This window comes from Manis pentadactyla, chromosome 5, assembly GCF_030020395.1.
Source record: "Manis pentadactyla isolate mManPen7 chromosome 5, mManPen7.hap1, whole genome shotgun sequence".
NCBI lineage: Eukaryota > Metazoa > Chordata > Mammalia > Pholidota > Manidae > Manis > Manis pentadactyla.
In genome coordinates this window covers 156,363,201-156,381,890 of record NC_080023.1, presented here as the reverse complement: position 1 = coordinate 156,381,890, position 18,690 = coordinate 156,363,201, and the positions used below count along the sequence as shown (strand labels likewise).

General features: G+C 44.2%; 1 protein-coding gene and 1 long non-coding RNA gene across 3 annotated transcripts in view; one reads left to right on the top strand and one right to left on the bottom strand.

Moving 5' to 3' along the window:
• MMP24 (matrix metallopeptidase 24) overlaps nucleotides 1-18,690 on the bottom strand; it is a 40,182-nt gene that overhangs the window by 8,315 nt on the left and 13,177 nt on the right. For both annotated transcript variants that reach the window (XM_036902470.2, XM_036902471.2), the window contains exons 2-4: nucleotides 13,389-13,537; nucleotides 8,472-8,588; nucleotides 6,910-7,214 (exon numbers count right to left, since the gene is read on the bottom strand). In XM_036902470.2, coding sequence (XP_036758365.1) covers nucleotides 6,910-7,214; nucleotides 8,472-8,588; nucleotides 13,389-13,537 — 571 coding nt within the window. The remainder of the gene's footprint in view (nucleotides 1-6,909; nucleotides 7,215-8,471; nucleotides 8,589-13,388; nucleotides 13,538-18,690) is intronic.
• On the top strand, nucleotides 103-9,869 carry LOC118920916 (uncharacterized). Its single transcript, XR_005028112.2, has 3 exons — nucleotides 103-1,961; nucleotides 3,316-3,421; nucleotides 9,498-9,869. It is a non-coding gene; the product is annotated as an uncharacterized LOC118920916 (long non-coding RNA).

Sequence of the window (18,690 nt, the reverse complement as noted above, 5' to 3'; positions counted from 1 at the left end):
ATTCTTCAGCAAACACTGAGCATAAATCCTATGCTAGGCCCTGTGACATGCAGAGCAATCAAACACAATCCTGCTTTTCAGAACTCTCTGTATCATGGAGGATGTGGAGAGAGAAACAAATTAGTGTTTCAGGTGCTTATAGATGTCTGTAAGGGTCAAGTGAAGATTCCGAGGAGGGAGGAGTCATTTAAACTTGAGGGAAGGTGTTCAGAGAACACTTCATAAAGGTGAAGCCTTGAAAGATAAGAGAATGGTCAGGAGAATGGATTCAGGGGACAGGAGAGGAAGAGAGGTGGGGGTGGCATTCCTTGCAAATGGAATGCTATGAACAAGATCCAAGGACATGTAGTTTTATTCCACTTGGCCTTGAAAGCATGAGGGGAGGGCCAGAGAGCGATGAGGTCAGCCAGGCTGGCAAGCAGGGCTCTGTGCTGCCATGCAAAGGAATTTGGATCAGCTGCTTGGCCAGTGGGGGAGTTTAAGCAGGAGTGGGGGTGGTGACATGATGAAGTCACTCTGGCTGTGGTTTGAGGAAGGATTAGAGGGTAATGAGACCAGAGGCAGGGGGTCAGCAAGATCAATTTGGAAGTCAGTAGAGGGGTCCAGGTGAGAGATGAAAAGGACCCGAACCAAGGCGGAGGTAGTAGGATAAGCAGAGGGGAGGCCTACGGTTGGCAGGCTGGTGGTCAGCTTCAGGAGGCCCAGGGCCAGGAAGGGTCCTGATTGTGTGGCAGCTCTCAGTCCTGTGAGACCTCAGTCCTAAAAGAACTGGACTACGGCCAAGATCAAGGCAGGGATTCAAATACAAGTGAAAACAACAAGGTCCAGGTGCTGGAAGTGGGGCTCGGGATCCCGAGTATGATGCTGAGGTGCAACATGGCATAGTGGTCATGAGCGCTGGCCCCTCTATTTCCAGCTCTACCCTGACCATCCTTGTGAACTTGACCAGAAGGTCTACCCCCTGAGCCTCAATTTCCTTATTTGTAAAATGGGGAAATCATACCTCCCTCATAAGGTTGTGTGGAAATTGGATAAGATAGTATGTGTAAAGGGCATGGCACTGCATGGTAGCTGTTGTTACCATACAGAAGATACAAGCTAGGTGCCTAGTACAAGCCCATTGAGCAGAAATGAAGCCCAAAGCCAGGTTCCAACAATCAGATCATCTTAAAGTCAACTCTCCCGAGCTGCTGAATGAGGCCCAGGACAGGAAAGGTTGCACTTGTCTTTGGAGGGATTAAGTAATCACAGCTTTGGGAAAGAAATACAAGGGGCAGGGAGGTGGGCAGGCTGTTGTATCAGTAGTCCTGCCTCCTGTCCATCTAGTTATAGACTCATGCTTGCCCTGACCTCTGACATCTGAATGCCCCTTGAGCCCTGCCTCTTACTGCTCAGACCTAAGGCGTGTCACAGCCCATTCCTGCCCCCTCTAAGTACAGGGGAGGCTGCTAGGAGCCCAGGAGGTGGTCAGGAGTCCAGGTGCCCGCTCTGGCCTCAGTGTGTCTGGTCTTCCTGCCAACATCTTGGGAAGAGAAGAGCCCTATGGGGCAGACCCAAATGCATGTGTGCCTGCTGCTCTGCTGACACCACCAGTGTCTTCAGTGAAGGGGGGGATGGGCACGATCAGTGCAAGGTTGGCCAAGAGCCTGGGCTGGCCTTCTGCTGGGGAAGGGCAAACTGGCACGAGGAGGCCAGACCGCCCTCAGTTCCTTCCTCAGGTCCCAGTCCCTCTGGCAGCGGGGAAGGGTGAGCTCATCTCTGAGCTCCATCCCAAACAAAGGCGGCTGCTAGAGCCAGCGGAAGGCAGCTCTGCTTCCTGGGGTCCAGTCCTGCACAGCTCTGCTCCTGGCCTGTTCATCAACCTGGGAAAAGCTGCTCAGGCCACCATCTATGACCTGTCTCTTCCTCAGGGGGGCCTCACAGGGATCTCAGCTGGGAGGGAACAGGGGTCTCAGCATCTGGTGAGACTCTAAACCTTTGTCCTCAGTAATGTCTATTACTCTTAGCCTCTGTGCCTGGGTTCTGCAGAGAACATGAGAAGGTCTTGAAGGAAAGGAGCCTGTGGGTGTGGTCCAGGGACCAAAAGGCAGAGAAGAGCTGGGAAACAGACATCCTACTACACAGAAACCCAAGACAATTGTTAAGTGGGGGCTGCTCTGGAAGATAGAAGGAGGCGGGAGAGGGGCAAGAGAACTCCTGGAGCTTGGAGGAGAAAAGCAGAGGGTGGAGAAGACCCCAGTGCTTAACAGTCAGGAGGCTGTTAGGGTTGTCACTCCCTGACAGGCTGAGAGGCAGGGAAGCAGAGTGGGCAGAAATGCGGTCCCTGGGAACCAGATTGCCAGGAATCCCAGCTCTGCCATGTCTTAGCAGTGTGACATTTTAAATCTCTTCCTTTGTAAAATGACCCTGCGTAATGGCACCTTCATAATAATAGGGATGAAAATGAAAATGAATGATGCAAGGTATGTAAAGTGCTCATACCACCTCTTGGCACAGAACTACTTATCACTGTTAATTAGTAGGGTCATGTTGAGCTGTGTGTGAGGACCAGCATCTCCAACAGGGAGTGTTTCTGTGGGCTGGGAGCTCAATCCTTGGGCCTCCTGGCAAGTACCCAACAGTCTCCTTGGCTATCAGGTGTATCTTGTCTCTGCTTCATTTCCTTGTCTTGGGTCCTCTATATTTGGTGAGTCCCATCTCATTGACTCCCGAAAGGCTTTATAGCATTTCCCTTTGTTTCTGTTCTTTTGCCAGTGCTGACCCCTCCTCCTGGAATAGCCTTAACTCTTTCAAAGTTCAGCTCGATGCCACATCTCCCAGAAAGCCTTCCTTTATTTCCTCCACTGGCAGTGAGTTCTTCCTCCTCTACACTCTCCCTGCAGTTTTTCTGAACCATCTTTATGGCACTGACCACCTTCCACCCTGTCTTCTGCCCCAGGACTGTGAGCTCCTTGGGCAACCTGAACAAGCTTCTTGAGCTTTGTGCTTGACAGGACTAGGTGATGGAAGCCAGGATGCAACAGTGCGAAGTGTTAAGTATTTTTTCCAGGTGTTGTCCTTGGACCACCTGCAGCAGAACAATCTGGAGGGACTGTTAAAAAATTTAGAGTCCTGGGTCACAGCTGGCTCTGCCACTTACCAACTGTATGACTTGCTAACCACTAGCAACGTTACTGCCTCATCTGTAAAGTGGCGATTATGATCCCTGCCTGACCTAGCTCCCAGGATGGGAAGAGTCACTGAAGTAACTGCAGAAGGGCTCTACCTGTGAAGGGCTAATCTTGATGGTTCTTCCTGTCTTGTCACTTTACCTAGGGCTGGGCACCCTCCCCAGCACAGCTTAGTGAGTCCTGCTGACTTTGCATTGGAGAGAAATGGGGACACAGGATGCCTGGAAGCAGCCTTCAAAAACAGCTGAAAGGTATGGTGGGCCACACTGCCCTTCACACAGACTCCAATGGGGTAGGGAATGAGAATCACTGATAATCCAGTGCTTCTCCAGGAGAGTCTCTTAAACACACAGGCAGAGGATATTCTGAGTCAGGAGTTTGGGCACCTTCATAATAAGGAACTTTTTTTAAAAAATAAAATTCTGTAGGTGAATTTTGTAGCGGTTGGGTCAGGCTGATACACCTGAGCCAACTTCTCAACTTTAACATCACTAGAAGTGGGACAGCCTGCATTATATGTACTTCCCAGTGGGATGGAATAAGGAGGACCTGCGCCACCTAGGAAGCATTCTTACCCCAAATATGAGTCTAGTAGGCCTGTAGATCTCATTACCAATATCCAGGATATATGGGAAAGAAAGCCATGTTAAAAATGAACTTGAATGTAGTCAAGCCAAATGACTCTATCAGGACAAATACCTGATTTCTTCAACAAATATGATGGGGTAAGGGAGCATAGTGAGGTGACTTGTAAATGAAAAGGGCCTTAAGAGACATGTCAACTATCTATGATGTGTGGATGTTTTTTGGATCCTGATGTAAGCCAACAACTGTAAAAAACATTTTTGAGATAATTTGGGGAAATAAACACAAACTGGGTATTAGATTTTAAGAAATTATTGCTAATTTTGTTGGTTTGATAATAATTTTGTTGTGTTAAAGATAATCTGTTAGACATACATACTGAAGTATTTACAGGTGAATTGATATTGTGCTTGGGATTTTCTCTAAAATTCGTCAGCCAAAAAATAAAAATGGTGTGGGAGGGTAGATGAAATAGGATTGACATAATGTTGATAATCACTAAAGCAGGGTGATCGGTACCTGAGAGTTCATATTATCATTCTCCCTACTTTTGTAAGTTTGAAATTTTCCATAATGGAAATTCAGAATAGAGAGGAAAGCCAATGAACAAAATGTTCCCAGTAGGCTCTGCTCACTCCCTCGCGAAGTTTATGTAGAAATTAAACGAGATAATATACAGGTACCCAATAAATCCTGGCCCCTTTCATCCCTTTCCAAAAGCTGTCCTAGGGCAATCAGCTGTATTCTGGTTCACCAGCCAGGGGTCTGTTGCTGTGGTTATAATCTGCAGCTGGACAGTTCATGCTTGGTTTTCCAGAACACCAAAAAGTCCTAACTCTTGTCCAAAGAAGACATTGGCCATCTTGGAATACTTATCAGAATTGGCAGCTGTTCATCAGGTCGGGGTAGGATAGATAGGAGGGTGCTGGCATGGTGCCCATCCAGAGGAGCCAGCTCCTTCCCACGCACACTACCAGTTCTTGGGACTTTGAGACTGGGCCAAGGTCTCCAGCAGCAAGGGTGGTTATGGGAAGTGCAAACCCCCAGAGCTGGGAAGGGGAGGGAAGAGGAATAGGAGTGTCTTCCCTGTGCCTCCTCTGGTCAACAATCTTTAAATAATCCATTTATCTCTATCAGGGTTATAACTAAAATCTTAATTAACAGTGCCTGGTACATAACAGGCTCAAAAATGTTAGTTCTCTTCTCATCACACTTTATCAGTTAGCACAGATAGACATTTGTTGACACTGAGCCAAGAATAAGAATGGGATGAAGAATAGGTGTTCAGAAAGCCAGGAAACACATCCAGGACGTAAGGGAAGGGATACCAGGGCAAAGGAAATGGCGCTGGATTGGGAAGACAACCAACATTTGAAGAGGTGGGGACAGAGAAATTTAACACATTCATAACTTAGCCTAGACTGAGCCTTGGCCAAACCACCCCTGAACCACCCTTTGACAGATAAGCCAAGAGTTCCCAATCCCTGATCAATGCAATGATATGAAATGTTCTCAAGGAGGCCATCTCCATCTACAGACACCAAACACAACCTCAGAGAAATGGGCCTGTAAAAGTCTGCTCTCAGTCGGATGCACTGCCAAGGAAAAAGAATGCCCAGTGTTTCCCAAACTTGCCTAAGCTTAGGAATCTGAATCACCAGAGGAAGGGCCTGGGAATCCAAGGGCCACAGTTGATTCTTACGATCAGGGAAGTTAGGGAAACTGGGGATTAAGACAGCATTTCTCAGAATGATGGAGCACCTGCATCAGAAGCACCTGGGTCACTTATTAGACCAAGTATAGATTCCCAGGCTTGACTCCAGAACCAGAGAAATCTGAACAGCAAGAGGTTGGGGCTTGGAGCCTGGAACATGCATTCTTTGAAGAAAGGTTTCTAGGTGATACAGGTGTGCCCTGCAGTTTGAGAATCATGGAAGCTTAGCATGGTGGCTAAGAGTATGGGCTCTGCAGTCATAATGTCCAGGTTCAAAGACTTATTTCACCATTCACCAACTTTGGGACTTCAGGTAGATTACTTAATGTTTCTATATATATCAGTTTGCTTATCTGCAAAATTGGGATAATATTACATAATATGTACAAGTGGAAGCCCTTGATGTGGGCCTTAGAATATCAACATACTAATTGTTATCTATTATAATCTAAGAAAGAATCCTCTGTCCCTTTCTCTTCCAGACCCACTGCATTTTCTTGATATTTCTGCTATATCCTTCAGTACAGCCTGCCTTGTGACAGGGCTTCTTATGTACATATCTGTCTCACCTCCTCAACTCTGTACTTCCAGAGGGCAGAGACCATGTCTTTTTAAAATGTTTGGATCCTCTGGGCTGTGTTACATGTTATATTAGAGTCAGAAGGGACCTTAGAGATCACCTAATCCAGTCCCTCATTTTACATATGAGGAGACTGAGGTTGAAGTATTTGCCCCTAGTCACATAGCCAGATGGTTGAACTATTGTTTGAGCCCTGACACTGCCACCTACCAAATATGCCATCTGAGTCCCAAATACTTCATCTTAAAAATGGACATGATGATGTACACTTGCCTACTTAATAAGCAAGTGCTTTGTGAGTAAATACTGATAAGGAACTTCTTGCAACCTGAAGAGTATTGTTGCTATTACTGCTCCATATAATGTGTACTGAATAATTGTGGTGAAGAGCAAGTTATCTAAGGATGCCAGAGTAATTATGAGGCCTGTTATTCACCTGTGAGGTTGACATAGAGGAGAGAGTTGGTCATGTCCTCCCATAAGATGGCCTTTGAAGACTCCATCAGTCAGAGCCTACCACTTTCAGACCCCATTTTCAGCTTTAATGACTTTTTAACCTTTTTCTCCAGCCTCTGATCCATTATCTTATCTTCTTACTCATGACCTAACCCCTCCCTCCTAACTCAGCCCCATTAGACCATTTACTAAATGATCTGACTAATCTCCATGGCTCTGGCCCTGGTGGATCAAGTGTTGAATATTACCAGAGACATCAGTTCCCACCCTCATAGGTTCTTAGTTTTTGGACATGGAGCTCTAGAAAGCAGGGAACTCATCTATGGGATCCTTCGAGCTCTTTTTCAGGGTTTCCCTGATAACTGAGCAACCCAGTACTGACCCCCATCCCCTCATGGCCTTACCATCATGGTTGGCATTTCCTAACGTCCATGGCTCGTCTGAGTCAAAATGAGTGTCTCCTCCAATGCCCGGACCAGGGAAGTAGGCATGGGCCAGGAATCCCCCTTCCCCATCAAATGGGGAACTGTCACCATGGAAACCAGAAGCAAAGAAGATCATGATGTCTGCCTCCTTCCGGTCACTTTTTATCTCATGGTATGGCACCTCTTCGAAAGTCAGCGGAGTCACCTTCTGCCACACGTCAAAAGCCTGGCGAATAGCTTTCCGTGTGTCTAGCTCACCCACCTTCGGTGTGTAGTTGTGAATGCTAGTAAGAGAAGGGAGGAGGGTCAATAGGGAGGTACAGACAGGGTCAGAGACTAGCAAGAGCTGAAAGGGACATCAGAGACCCATATGGCCCAGTCACCTTCAAATTTTGAACCCTAGAATTCTGCTGAGATGCCCCAGGGTCTAAAACATAGCCTGGTGGACTCTAGGTCCCCACCCCAGCTCAATCAGAGCTGATTAAAGCTTAGCTTTAATCAAATGTTTAATATTTGACCTCTGACAAAGTTTATGTTGAATACAGGATTCTAGTCCAATTTGTAGAAAAAAATTAAGTTGGTGGATAGCACTTCCTAAGTTTTCTTCCCAATACATAAAATGTGTACCTTTATAAAAGTTATACAAATATTTAAACAGTGAAAATCTTAAGTGAAACATCCCTTTAAAAAAAAGTCTTTGGCACCAACTACTACTGCTTATCTACCTAGAAGCTAGTATGGGGTAGTATCGGATTTAATCAGTTATAGATTTAACTATTTAAGGTTAATATATCCACATTGAGTGGTTCTCCACAACAGAGCATAAGTGATTCTGTCTGTGCCCCATGAACACCTGGCAGAGATTGTTCACCCATTCCATAGGTAAGGAAACTGAGGTCTCAAGAGGTTGGGTGATAGATGTTAAGGTTTGAAGTCAGTTTTTTCTGTTGATCCACTATACCTCTTCAGACCCTAACAGTCTATCCAGTTTGTAACCCAGATTCTTCTTAAGTTTCCTTCTCTTGTCAGATTTCTGAAATAAGTCCTGTTTGGTCTTATCAGCAGCAGAGCCCTTAGTTCTTCAACTCTAATACAATCTGTCTTACATCCTATCCCTGAACTCAGGGGATCTACCTGGGATGGAATCAGAGCCTTGAGAGGTGCCAATCAGCACCCACCTGAGCCTGCCCTATGCCTGGCCCTTGCCCCAACCCTACTCTGAATCCTGATGTCTGAGTCTGCTGTGACGGACTCCACTATCCTTGTTCTTGGTCACTGGTCTGACTTGGGAGACTGATCCTGTTCTACCCTGCTTTTCCCAGATGGTCAAGGAATGATACAGTTGTGATTCGGCTCCCAGTTCTTTATATTCCTTAGGGAACAATTGGAACTCTGTGTTGGGAAGCTTGGGTGACGTCCATCAGGCTAAGTGGGGAACCTGATCATAGACCCACTTACAGTATAAGCCTTAAAAACTCAGACCAGAAAAAAACAGTAAGAGTGGAGCCAAAGCCAGGGAGGAGGAGAGGGAGTCAGAACACCTGTAGGTGATGTGTTTTTGCCTCCACTTCTGTCCAGTTAGGGCATAGCGCTTGTTTCTCCGTCTATGGCTTAAGTGGGGGTGATCAGGGACACCACATCGGGGTTTCTTCATCCACCTGGGCAGAAAGAGCACACACACATACGTATCCTGTGGTCACTGAACACTCCAGGAAGGCATTACAGAGTCCCCAGGCCCAGTCTGAGTAGCACTATATATCCTCAACCTAGACTTTGGGACCCTGGCTGTGATGGGTTCCCCAACAGGAACGTGATCAACTGCTTCATTCATTCATTCATTTACAATGAGCTATGAAGAAACATTGCTCTGTTAGAGACTGGGAGTCATAAGACATGAGCTTGATGTTCCAGCTCCACTACTAATCACAGGAACCCAGGTGAGCAACTAAATCAACATGAGCCTTGGTTTCCTCATCTGCAGCATGAGGTTTACAGTTCTTGCTGTTCTAAGGTTGTAGTGAACCTTAAAGGAGGGAGTATGTATGAAAATGCTCTGTAAGTGTAATTAGATCACATTACTCCCTGGTTTGAAACCCTCCAGTGATTTCCCCAAATAACCAGAATAAAATCCAAACTCCTCACCTTGGCCCATAGGGCCCTGCATGATCTGGCCCCTGCCTACCTGTCCAATGACATCTTTACCCTTCTTCCTCTCATGTACTCTCTTCCAGCCTCAATAGTCTTTTTGCTGTGCCTTGAACATGCTCAGATTATTCCCACTTCAGGGTCTTTGCATTTGCTGTTCCCTTTGCTTGCAATGCTTTTCTTCTTCACATGGTTTGTTCCCTTCATAAGGTCTCTGCTCAAATGTTACCCCTTCAGGAAACCTCCTACACTGCTGGTGGGAATGTAAGCTAGTTCAACCATTGTGGAAAGCAATATGGAGGTTCCTCAAAAACTAAAAATAGAAATACCATTTGACCCTGGAATCCCACTTCTTAGAATATACCCAAAGAATACAACTTCTCAGATTCAAAAAGACATATGCACCCCTATGTTCATCGCAGCACTTTTTACAATAGCCAAGATATGGAAGCAACCTAAGTGTCCATCTGTAGATGAATGGATAAAGAAGATGTGGTACATATATACAATGGAATACTATTCAGCCATAAGAAAGAAACAAATCCTACCATTTGCAACAACATGGATGGAGCTGGAGGACATTATGCTCAGTGAAATAAGCCAGGTGGAGAAAGACAAATGCCAAATGATTTCCCTCATTTGTGGAGTATAACAATGAAGCAAAACTGAAGGAACAAAATGGCAGCAGACTCACAGACTCCAAGAATGAACTAGTGGTTACCAAAGGGGAGGGGTGTGGGAGGGTGGGAGGGGAGGGAGGGAGAAGGGGACTAAGGGGTATTATGTTTAGTACACATGGTGTGGATCACAGGGAGAACAGTGTATCACAGAGAAGGGAAATAGTAGATCTCTTGGCAACTTGCTGCACTGATGGATAGTGACTGCATTGGGGTATGGGTGGGCACTTGATAATGTGGGTAAATGTAGTAACCACATTATTTTTTCATGTGAAACCTTCATAAGAGTGTATATCAATCATACTTTAATAAAAAATTAAAAAAAAAATGTTACCCCTTCAGAGAGGACTTCCCTACCCACTCTATCTAAAATAGCCTCCCCTTCCCCATCCCATCACTGTTTATTCTGCTTAATTTTTCTTCATAGCATTTATCATTGCCTGAAATTATATATTAGCTGTTTTGTTTATTCTCTGTTTCACTTACCAGATTCTAGGCTCCATGAGGATAGGAACCTTTCCTGTATACCCAGGGCCGGCACAGTGCCTTACACTGGTGTTCAGTAATGATTTGTTGAATGAATGAATGAATGAATGAATGAGAGCTATCCAGCAGTAGAATGGTATAACTAGGAAGACAGCAAATTCTCTTTCACTGTAAGTTTTCAAAAAGTCACCAAACAAACACACAGAAGTGGCTAAACAGCTATGGGAGTTGGAACATAATTTAAGCAGTACTTATGATACTGTACTGTGATTTTTAAACCTATTAGTTTATGGCCTCTATTTAATGGTAAAATTCTTTGAGGACAGGAGCTATATCATGTTCATCATTGTGTCCCCAAAAGATAGCCCAGTGCCAGGGACTAAGTAAAATCTGAGAACTGTTTGTTGTCAGGTTAAGTCACATTAGGGAACAGTAAGCCTGGGATATAAAAAAGGGGCCAGGGTTGGAGATTTAAGATTTAAAAGATCACGACTGATTGGGGCCCAGGCTCTCCCTGCCTTTCATGTCCCTCTACTAGCCTAACGACCAGCTCACTCGTGTAGCTTGAGATTGCTGAGGGACAACAGTATGACCTCATTTGCAGTTGTTGAAAGCAGTTGCCATTGGCAATATAGAGAAAAGGAGACAGACTCTTTTAACCAAATATTAAAAGCCCCTTGAGGGTCTTAACTGGGTCTTACTCATCTGGCTCCATATTGCGTAGAGTGTCCTATACTCAGAAATCAATAATAAAAGACATGATAACAATACTATGCCTTAGTATAAACATTTATAATTTTCACAGGGTTCATTTAAAAACATTTTTTTTTTTTGATTCTCAAAACAATTCTGTGAGATAACCAGAAACCATTTATCCCCATTTTACAGATGAGGTAAAAAATACACAGGTAAATTGAGTAACTTGCAAAATACAGCAAACAGTGAGGCAGGACTGGAGCTTAGTTAAATGAATAAATGAATTATTCACTAAAGCAAGTTAATAAACAAAGGCTGGGGCTTTTCTTTTTCTTTCCATGCGTAGCATAAGGTTGGGTTAGAGGAACTACGTTTGTTGAATGAATGAATAATGTGTGACATTTCCCCAGGTAGGCATTCAAAAATACTACTTTAAATTGCCAATCTAACTTCCTTTCACTGATAGTCCCTGGGAAGGGAACCAGGAGCCACCTCTGCTGCGGCAAAGAGGAGCTAGACCTGGAAGAGCCCTCAGGGAGGAAGGAAGCCCAGAGTAAGACGGTGACTGCCCAAGGTCACAGCGCTGGAGCTGAAACTCAGGTCTCTAAATTAAACCCTCAAATGCCCTCTCCACTCAGGTCTGGGATTAAGTGTGAGTGCCTTCCTCCTTCCCGTGCCTCCAAAACATTGTTCCTGGCCTTCCTACAAAGAGGTGAGGGCAGAGCTGTGAGTGGGAAATGCCATCCTCCTACCTCGGATCCTTCCCTCTGCCTCCTCCTCTTGCCATCCACCTGCCACTCCCTGAACCCTGTCCAACAGGCCTGGGGTTTCTGGAACAGAGTAAAACCCAAGGCCAGGTGGTGCCTCAGCCGAGACAGTGCCCCTGCCCCAGGGTGCACTGCCGTGAGGCCTGCACAAAACCCTCAATAACCTCCGCTTTGAAAGGTGGCTGGGCTCTCTTTAACCAGCTCACTCCTGAGGCCACTGGGCCAAGAGGTCCACTGCACTCACATCATAGGGGTAGGTAAATGTATTACTCAGAATTCCACAATCTCACCGGCAGAGAATCCCAAGAATAGAAAATGCTCACATACAGTTTTAGGATCATAAAACCCCAGACTCACCAAAATTTGAAATCTTGAAGCTTAGAATAATGGCATCTAGAATTTGAGAGTCACAATCCAGCACTCCCCTTTGTAAATGAGTAAGCTGGGACTCATTTACAGAGAGATGATTCTGTCAAGGGGTGATTCACCCAAGGGATGGAGTGATCCTGGGCCACAATCCGCTGGATCTCCGGCTCTCTAGCCACCAGCTTCCTGCATCCTCCCGCATGGGGCCCAGCTCCTTCCCTTCACCTGGGCTCAGGATCCCACCCCTCACCCCTTTAGGAGACTTCCCCCTGCTGTTTGCTGAGGCTTCATTGTGGTGATGACTTTTCTTAGGCAGCTTTAATCACTTTCAGGGCTATTTCTTATAGAATTGTAAGCATGCTCAACTGTCTCCCATCTTAAAACAAGCAAACAAACAAACATTCATCTCTTTCAAGCTAGTGTCTCGTCCTCCTTCCCTTCACTGTTAAGTTTCTTGAAAGTTTTTCCTACACTTGCCATCACTATTTCTCTCCTCTGCTCTCTGCATCACAACCTGACTTTGCCTCTGCCATTCTGAGGAGGTTACCAGTCTCCTATCCAACTACTCCGGCAGCAGCTGACCCTGTGGCCACTTCCCCTTTCCCTGCCATGACATCACTACCCCTGGCTTCCTCCACCTCCCTGGCTGCTCCTTCTCAGCTTGCTTTGTGGGCTCCATTCCCAGCACTCCTCTCTCCTTCCCCTTTATACCCTCCTTGAGTCACCTCATCATTGTGGTTTGGCTTATTTGTTATTACTTCCTAAGCATCTCCCTGAAACCCAGGGCTTCCTTCTGAGTTCTCTACTGGTGTAGACAGATCATTGTGTTTTTCACTAAATGGGGAGGGAGGGAGATCACAGGATCAAGCACAGCGCCTGACACATGTAGGCATTCAGCAAATGTTCGGTAAATGGAAAATATGGGACAAGAGTTGTCCACCATTGTCATTCAAGAGTTCTCTGTATCCAGTAGGAGGTGTACAGCTCAGGGAATGCCAGAGGGGTGACTCATAGAACCACAAGTTCTTAGAGTCAGAGGAGATTTAAGACCATCTATAACAAAACTCTTCACTGTGCAATAAGAAAACTGAGGCCCAGGAGGGTTAAGAGACTTGACCAAAGTCACACAGCAGGTTTATAGCAGAGCACATCCTCAGCTCACATAGGAAAGGGTGCCTCAGGATAAGCTTCCCAGGATGACACTATAGGAGTAAAGATGGGAAGTTAGGATGGGCATGGAATATACACGAGGCCATGACAAAGGTGAACCCAAATGTAAGTCTGGAAAGTTCAAAGGCACAATGTCCTATGCAAATCTTACTCGATTGTTGTCTGATCCAATACACCGGTGACTGGGATCCCGTAAAACTGCTGCATAGTGGAGACTGCTGACTGTAAGGCCTTCCCTGAGTGCAACGCAGAGGCCCATGAATCATAGGGAAGCAGATAGCCATATGACTTTAACCAGTTCTGAAAGACACGTGAAAGAGAAGGATGCATTATGTGGGGAAGGCTCTGTTCTACCTGGGCAGAGATTTGCCCTTGAAACTAGGGATCATTTTCCCCAAGGAACTTAAGGACTCTTGCTCTGATTTCTTCTTCCATCATTCCCTCCTGAAGACTCTGTCAAATTAATCTCCAGAAAATACAGCTTTTGTTGGCTTACTCCTGTTATAAACCTTTCATTGGATCACTACTGGCTACAAAATAAAGATTAAATTTGTATTCAAGGCTTTTCAGTACTCTGCTTCTTTATTCATTTATTCAGTGACTCCCACTGACATATGACTAGACATGCAAGAGCACAAGAAGGGTTCATTCTGTGAGGTAGAGTGGCCTGTGACAATGTTGTACCTACCCAGAAAACCATTGTGTCTAAAGTCAGAGGCTGCTGAAAAATCATGTTGCAGAATATTTATTGGCATGAGTTATATACAATCTTTATTGCTAACCCCTCCAAAAAAGCAAGCCATTATAAATAAATATAAGTAAAAATAGATAAAACACTGTATTGTTTAATTTAAATATAAATACATATAAATATATGCATAGAAAAAGCCTAGAAGGGCACACATAAAAAATAATAATATAGTTATGTACGAGAAGTCTTTGTTTTTAGGAAATACACACTGAATTATTTTGTCTTATATAGGGTGCATGATGTCAGCAACTTTTTCTTACATGGATTCAGAATATATATATATATATATACAGGGAAAGAGCAGAGAGACAGAAGACAAATATAGTAAAATTTGGGAATCTGGGTGAAGGGTGTTCAGGAATTCTTTGTCCTATTCTTGAAAACTTTTCTTAAAGTCTGAAATGGTATAAAACATTTTTTAAAATAAAAAAGAATTAGCTGTGAATATCCTTTGTTATAGTGTCATGGGGGATTTTTTTTTTTTTCTGTGCTTTTCTTTTTTCTAAGTTTTATGCATGGAGTCTTTCTTTTAGAAAAGGAGAAAAACTTCAAAGGGCAAGAAGAATCTTGGGTGAAGAAGTATAACAAACAGCAAATCTGAAGGGCAGCAAGGTACAGATGATTATTCCCACCGACAGGCATGAGGGGATGGAAATATGAAGAAGCCAGAGTACCAGGAAGTATCTGTGGCACCAACTGGAAACTGAGGGAAGCCCTCATGTGTCTATTGAATCCACAAGTATTTACAGGATCGCTGCTACCTGTTGGTCTCTAAGCCAGAAGGAACCTGCCACCTGTCCTCAGAGGATCATACTGAACACAAGTGAGGTAATGAAGGAAAAAGAATTTAGGAAGCAGTATTATTCCCTTCCACCTATTGTTTTTGTTTCTTGTTTCTATATGAACAGTATCACCGTGTCTGTATTACTTGTCAAATCAAACCACTTTTGGAAGGAGGCAGAGACCAGAAACTATAAATAATTATTTATTTCACTCAAGGTGACTATAACATCTTTACTGCTTTGTGATAAAATCCACATGACTGATTGAAAACAAACTAGTCAGAATAATAAAGTCTTAAAACACCCACAACAGAGTGACAACCTGACTTCTTTCAAAATTGATACCTAAAGCCTGTTTTTCACTCCAAGTTATGGCACAGGATATTAATACTTCTTGTACTTCCCCAAACATTGAATCTCTTTTATGCCTTTGTAATGTTTTCCACTCTGCCTGGCATACTTCCTAGTTTGGTGAAAACCTTACATTATTTTGTGGTTCAGCCCAAGAACTACTAGCTCAGAAGACTTCCCTTACTCCCCAGCCTAAGTTATTTTCTTCCTCTTCTGTACTCCCTAAATCCCCTATTATAGGTAGTATAGATCTTATAATATTGGGCTCTAATCATTACTTTGTATATCAGACTCTGAGCTCCTCAAGGGAAGGGTCTGTGTCTTACTCATCTCTCTATATCCAGTGTCCAGGAAGTGCCTAGCACACAGTAGCCATTCATTATGTCTGTTCAACAAAAATTACTGGGCGCTTACTACATGCTAAGGACTGCACAAGGCTCTGGAGATAAAGATGAATAAGGAGCTCACAGACCAACAAGTAAACTCACCATGAAAATACAGTGCTAAAAATCAGGTTTGTGCAGGGTTCTATGGCAGAACAAAAGAGGGGTGTCTTGTCCACATAGGGGGATGGGGATGGAGAGAAAGGGGAACTCAGGGAAAGCTTCCAGGTGGAGGTGGGATCTAAGCTGAGTCTTGATGGAAACAGCATGTGCAATTGCCTGAAGGCATGGGGGAGCAAGGCACATTCTGAGCAGTATTTAACATGGCTAGAATTTGGGGGAGGGGAGGGTGGCAACAAGTGGAAAGGATTGGAAAGGAGGGAAGTGGAGAGAGATGATATAGAGTAAGCTGTCCACAGACTAAACAAATTACAGAGAATCACTTGTGACTTAACTGTGGCCTAGGACCACCCAAAAAGCTCAAGTAAAATGTCTACAAATGGATATGACAGGGCAACTGATGAGTTACCCATCCATTCATCAGGGTGCTCTGACTTCTATTCCCAGCTTAAGTCATGTTGTCAAAGCATTAAGCCCCTGCCCCATATTCTCTGACAGCCGGAATGTCACATTACATTCTCCTTCTTCACGGAAACTTCGATTAAGAATTGGGTTGGATACAATGGAATATTATTCAGCCATAAAAAGAAAAGAAATCCTGCCATTTGCATCAACATGGATGGAACTAGAGGGTATTATGCTCACTGAAATAAGCCAGGTGGAGAAAGACAAATACCATATGATTTCACTTATTTGTGGAATATAAAAAAAGCAAAGCAAAACAGAAGGTACAAAGCATCATTAGACTTCATAGACACTGAGAAATGACTTACCAAGTGGTTACCAAGGGAGAAGGGAGTGTGCAGGTATGGGAGGAGGGGGAGTGGGACTGTTGAACCACTGTGATGTACATTTGATAAAATTTTTAAAAATCAGAAAAAAAAAGAATTGGGTTGAATAAACAGGGTATGTGGTGTGGTGTGAAAGAGGCACACAATCCTGAGAGTGAATCCTGACTTCACCACTTATAGGCTGTGTGATCCTGGGCAAGCTGAGCTCCAGTTTCCTTATCTGTAAAATATAAAAAATAATTCCTCCCCAACAGGACTTTTATTAAGATGAAATGAACAAATCCGCCTGACATATAATCACTCAGAAGGAGCTTGTTATCCCTTTGGATGGAGTTTTTGGTTTCTGTTATCTTCTGTAGAAACAAGGTGGAAACATGGTCTTTGACTCCTCTGCCTTTTGAAATCTAGTCACCCCAACCTCCCACATTCTCCCTGGACCAAGAACCAGTCCTTGCGGGTCCTACAGCGGATAGTATGTCTGTCACTCCATGTCTGCTAGTTATTAGGTGACCCGCGGACATGACCATCTCTCACACAGCACTGGAAGCACTGCATGCAGAGAAATGACAGCTTGTATTTGAACTATATACTCTTCACCCTGTAACTCAACTTTCTTAGGACCAAAAACAGTTACTTTCTGTTAAGCTTTCGCTTGATAAAAATGTTTTTTCTCTACAGAAGATTCCACATGCTTTCTGGTTCCAGAAAATGAACAATGGGTAACCCAATGGTTTTTTCGCTTTTGGCCTTTCTGTCAGGAATCTTTCAGCCCAATTTATAGCTTAAGTGTTGAGCATGGTGATGCTCGGAAGTAATTATTAATTTTTTAAATCTTTCCAACCACCCAGTTATGTGGTGACTGGAAAGATTAAAAAATCCTTAAAAGTCTTATTTAAAAGCATGTTTCAATCTGTAAAACTGCCTCAAACCCTTCCAAAAAGAGGTATGGTACAAATATGAAATAAATCCAGTTCCTCCATATCAGTGTTCTCTACTAGTTCTTTAGACTCCAACTAAGATGAATTTTGGCATTTGGAAAATGGTTGGGGATCTTTGGACAGAGACTGCTACCAGCAGCCAACTGAATATTTTTTGAGGACCTACCTCTAAGCTAGCATAGAAGATTGTTAAATCTTTTCTCCTCCTGCCCTCATTACTGTAGGAGACGTGGAATAGGGAATTTTTAGCATAAACGTACTCCATTCTTCAAAGACTTGGGGGAGTTGAAAGTAGCTCCTCTCAGTAAAGAACAATCTGGTTTACTCAGCTCCTTTTCTGGAAAACTCAAGCAAGAAGAAGTTCAGAGCCAATCAAGGTCCATTATGAAGGTCACAGAGTCCATCAGAGCAGCATCAGGAGTTAGGGTCTAAGGACTCAGGTCCTAGGCAAATGTCTGGGTCAGGACCAAACATTGCAATGGATCAGCCTTCTCTGGGCTCTGCTTTCCTTCCAGGTTTATTGGGGACAATCCTTAGAGCTCAGGGGTAGACCCCAAAGAGGGGAAAATGGAAGGGGGAGGGGATGGTCAAGTGATAGCTCTAAGCCAGAGAATAGGGCATTGATATTGGATCTAGGAGGGGTGTGTGTGTGTGTGTGTGTGTGTGTGTGTGAAGGATAGGAGGCTAAGGGCTATGGATTAAGGACCCATTGATATTGGATCTAGGAGGGTGTGTGTGTGTGTGTGTGTGTGTGTGTGACCATTGTGTGTGTGTGTGTGTGTGTGTGTAAAGGATAGGAGGCTAAGAGCTATGGATTAGGGACCAAAGAATTTGTGATCGAGGTAATCCTCTGACTTCTCTGGGCAGATGCCTCTGATGTTGGAGCAAGTGTTCTACACTCCAGTCATTCCAATTTCAAAACATTCCCTGCCCTTTCATACTTGCAGGCTCTTTCTGATGTTTACAAAGCCTAGCCTCTCTATGCATGTCAGCAAACTCACCCTTCAAGGTCTAGCCAAAATGTCCCCTGCTTTGGTAAATCTTCCTTAACTTCCCCTGGCAGAATAATGGGTACCCTCTTTACTCCTGCATGCTTTACTTCTTGTCCACTCTAAACCCAACTATCACAGTGCATCATACCTGGTTGGTTGATGTGTTTTCCCCACCAGTTTGAGTCCCTGAGGAGAAGAGACTGTCATATTTATTTTTTAACTTGCTACAGTACTTAGCACAGTGCCTGGCACAACAAATAGTCATTGAATGAATGAAGTGAACCAACAGTTGGTCTAGGAGTCATTTTCTGGGTACCAAGGAAGGGATTTCCTCTTAGGAAGGTT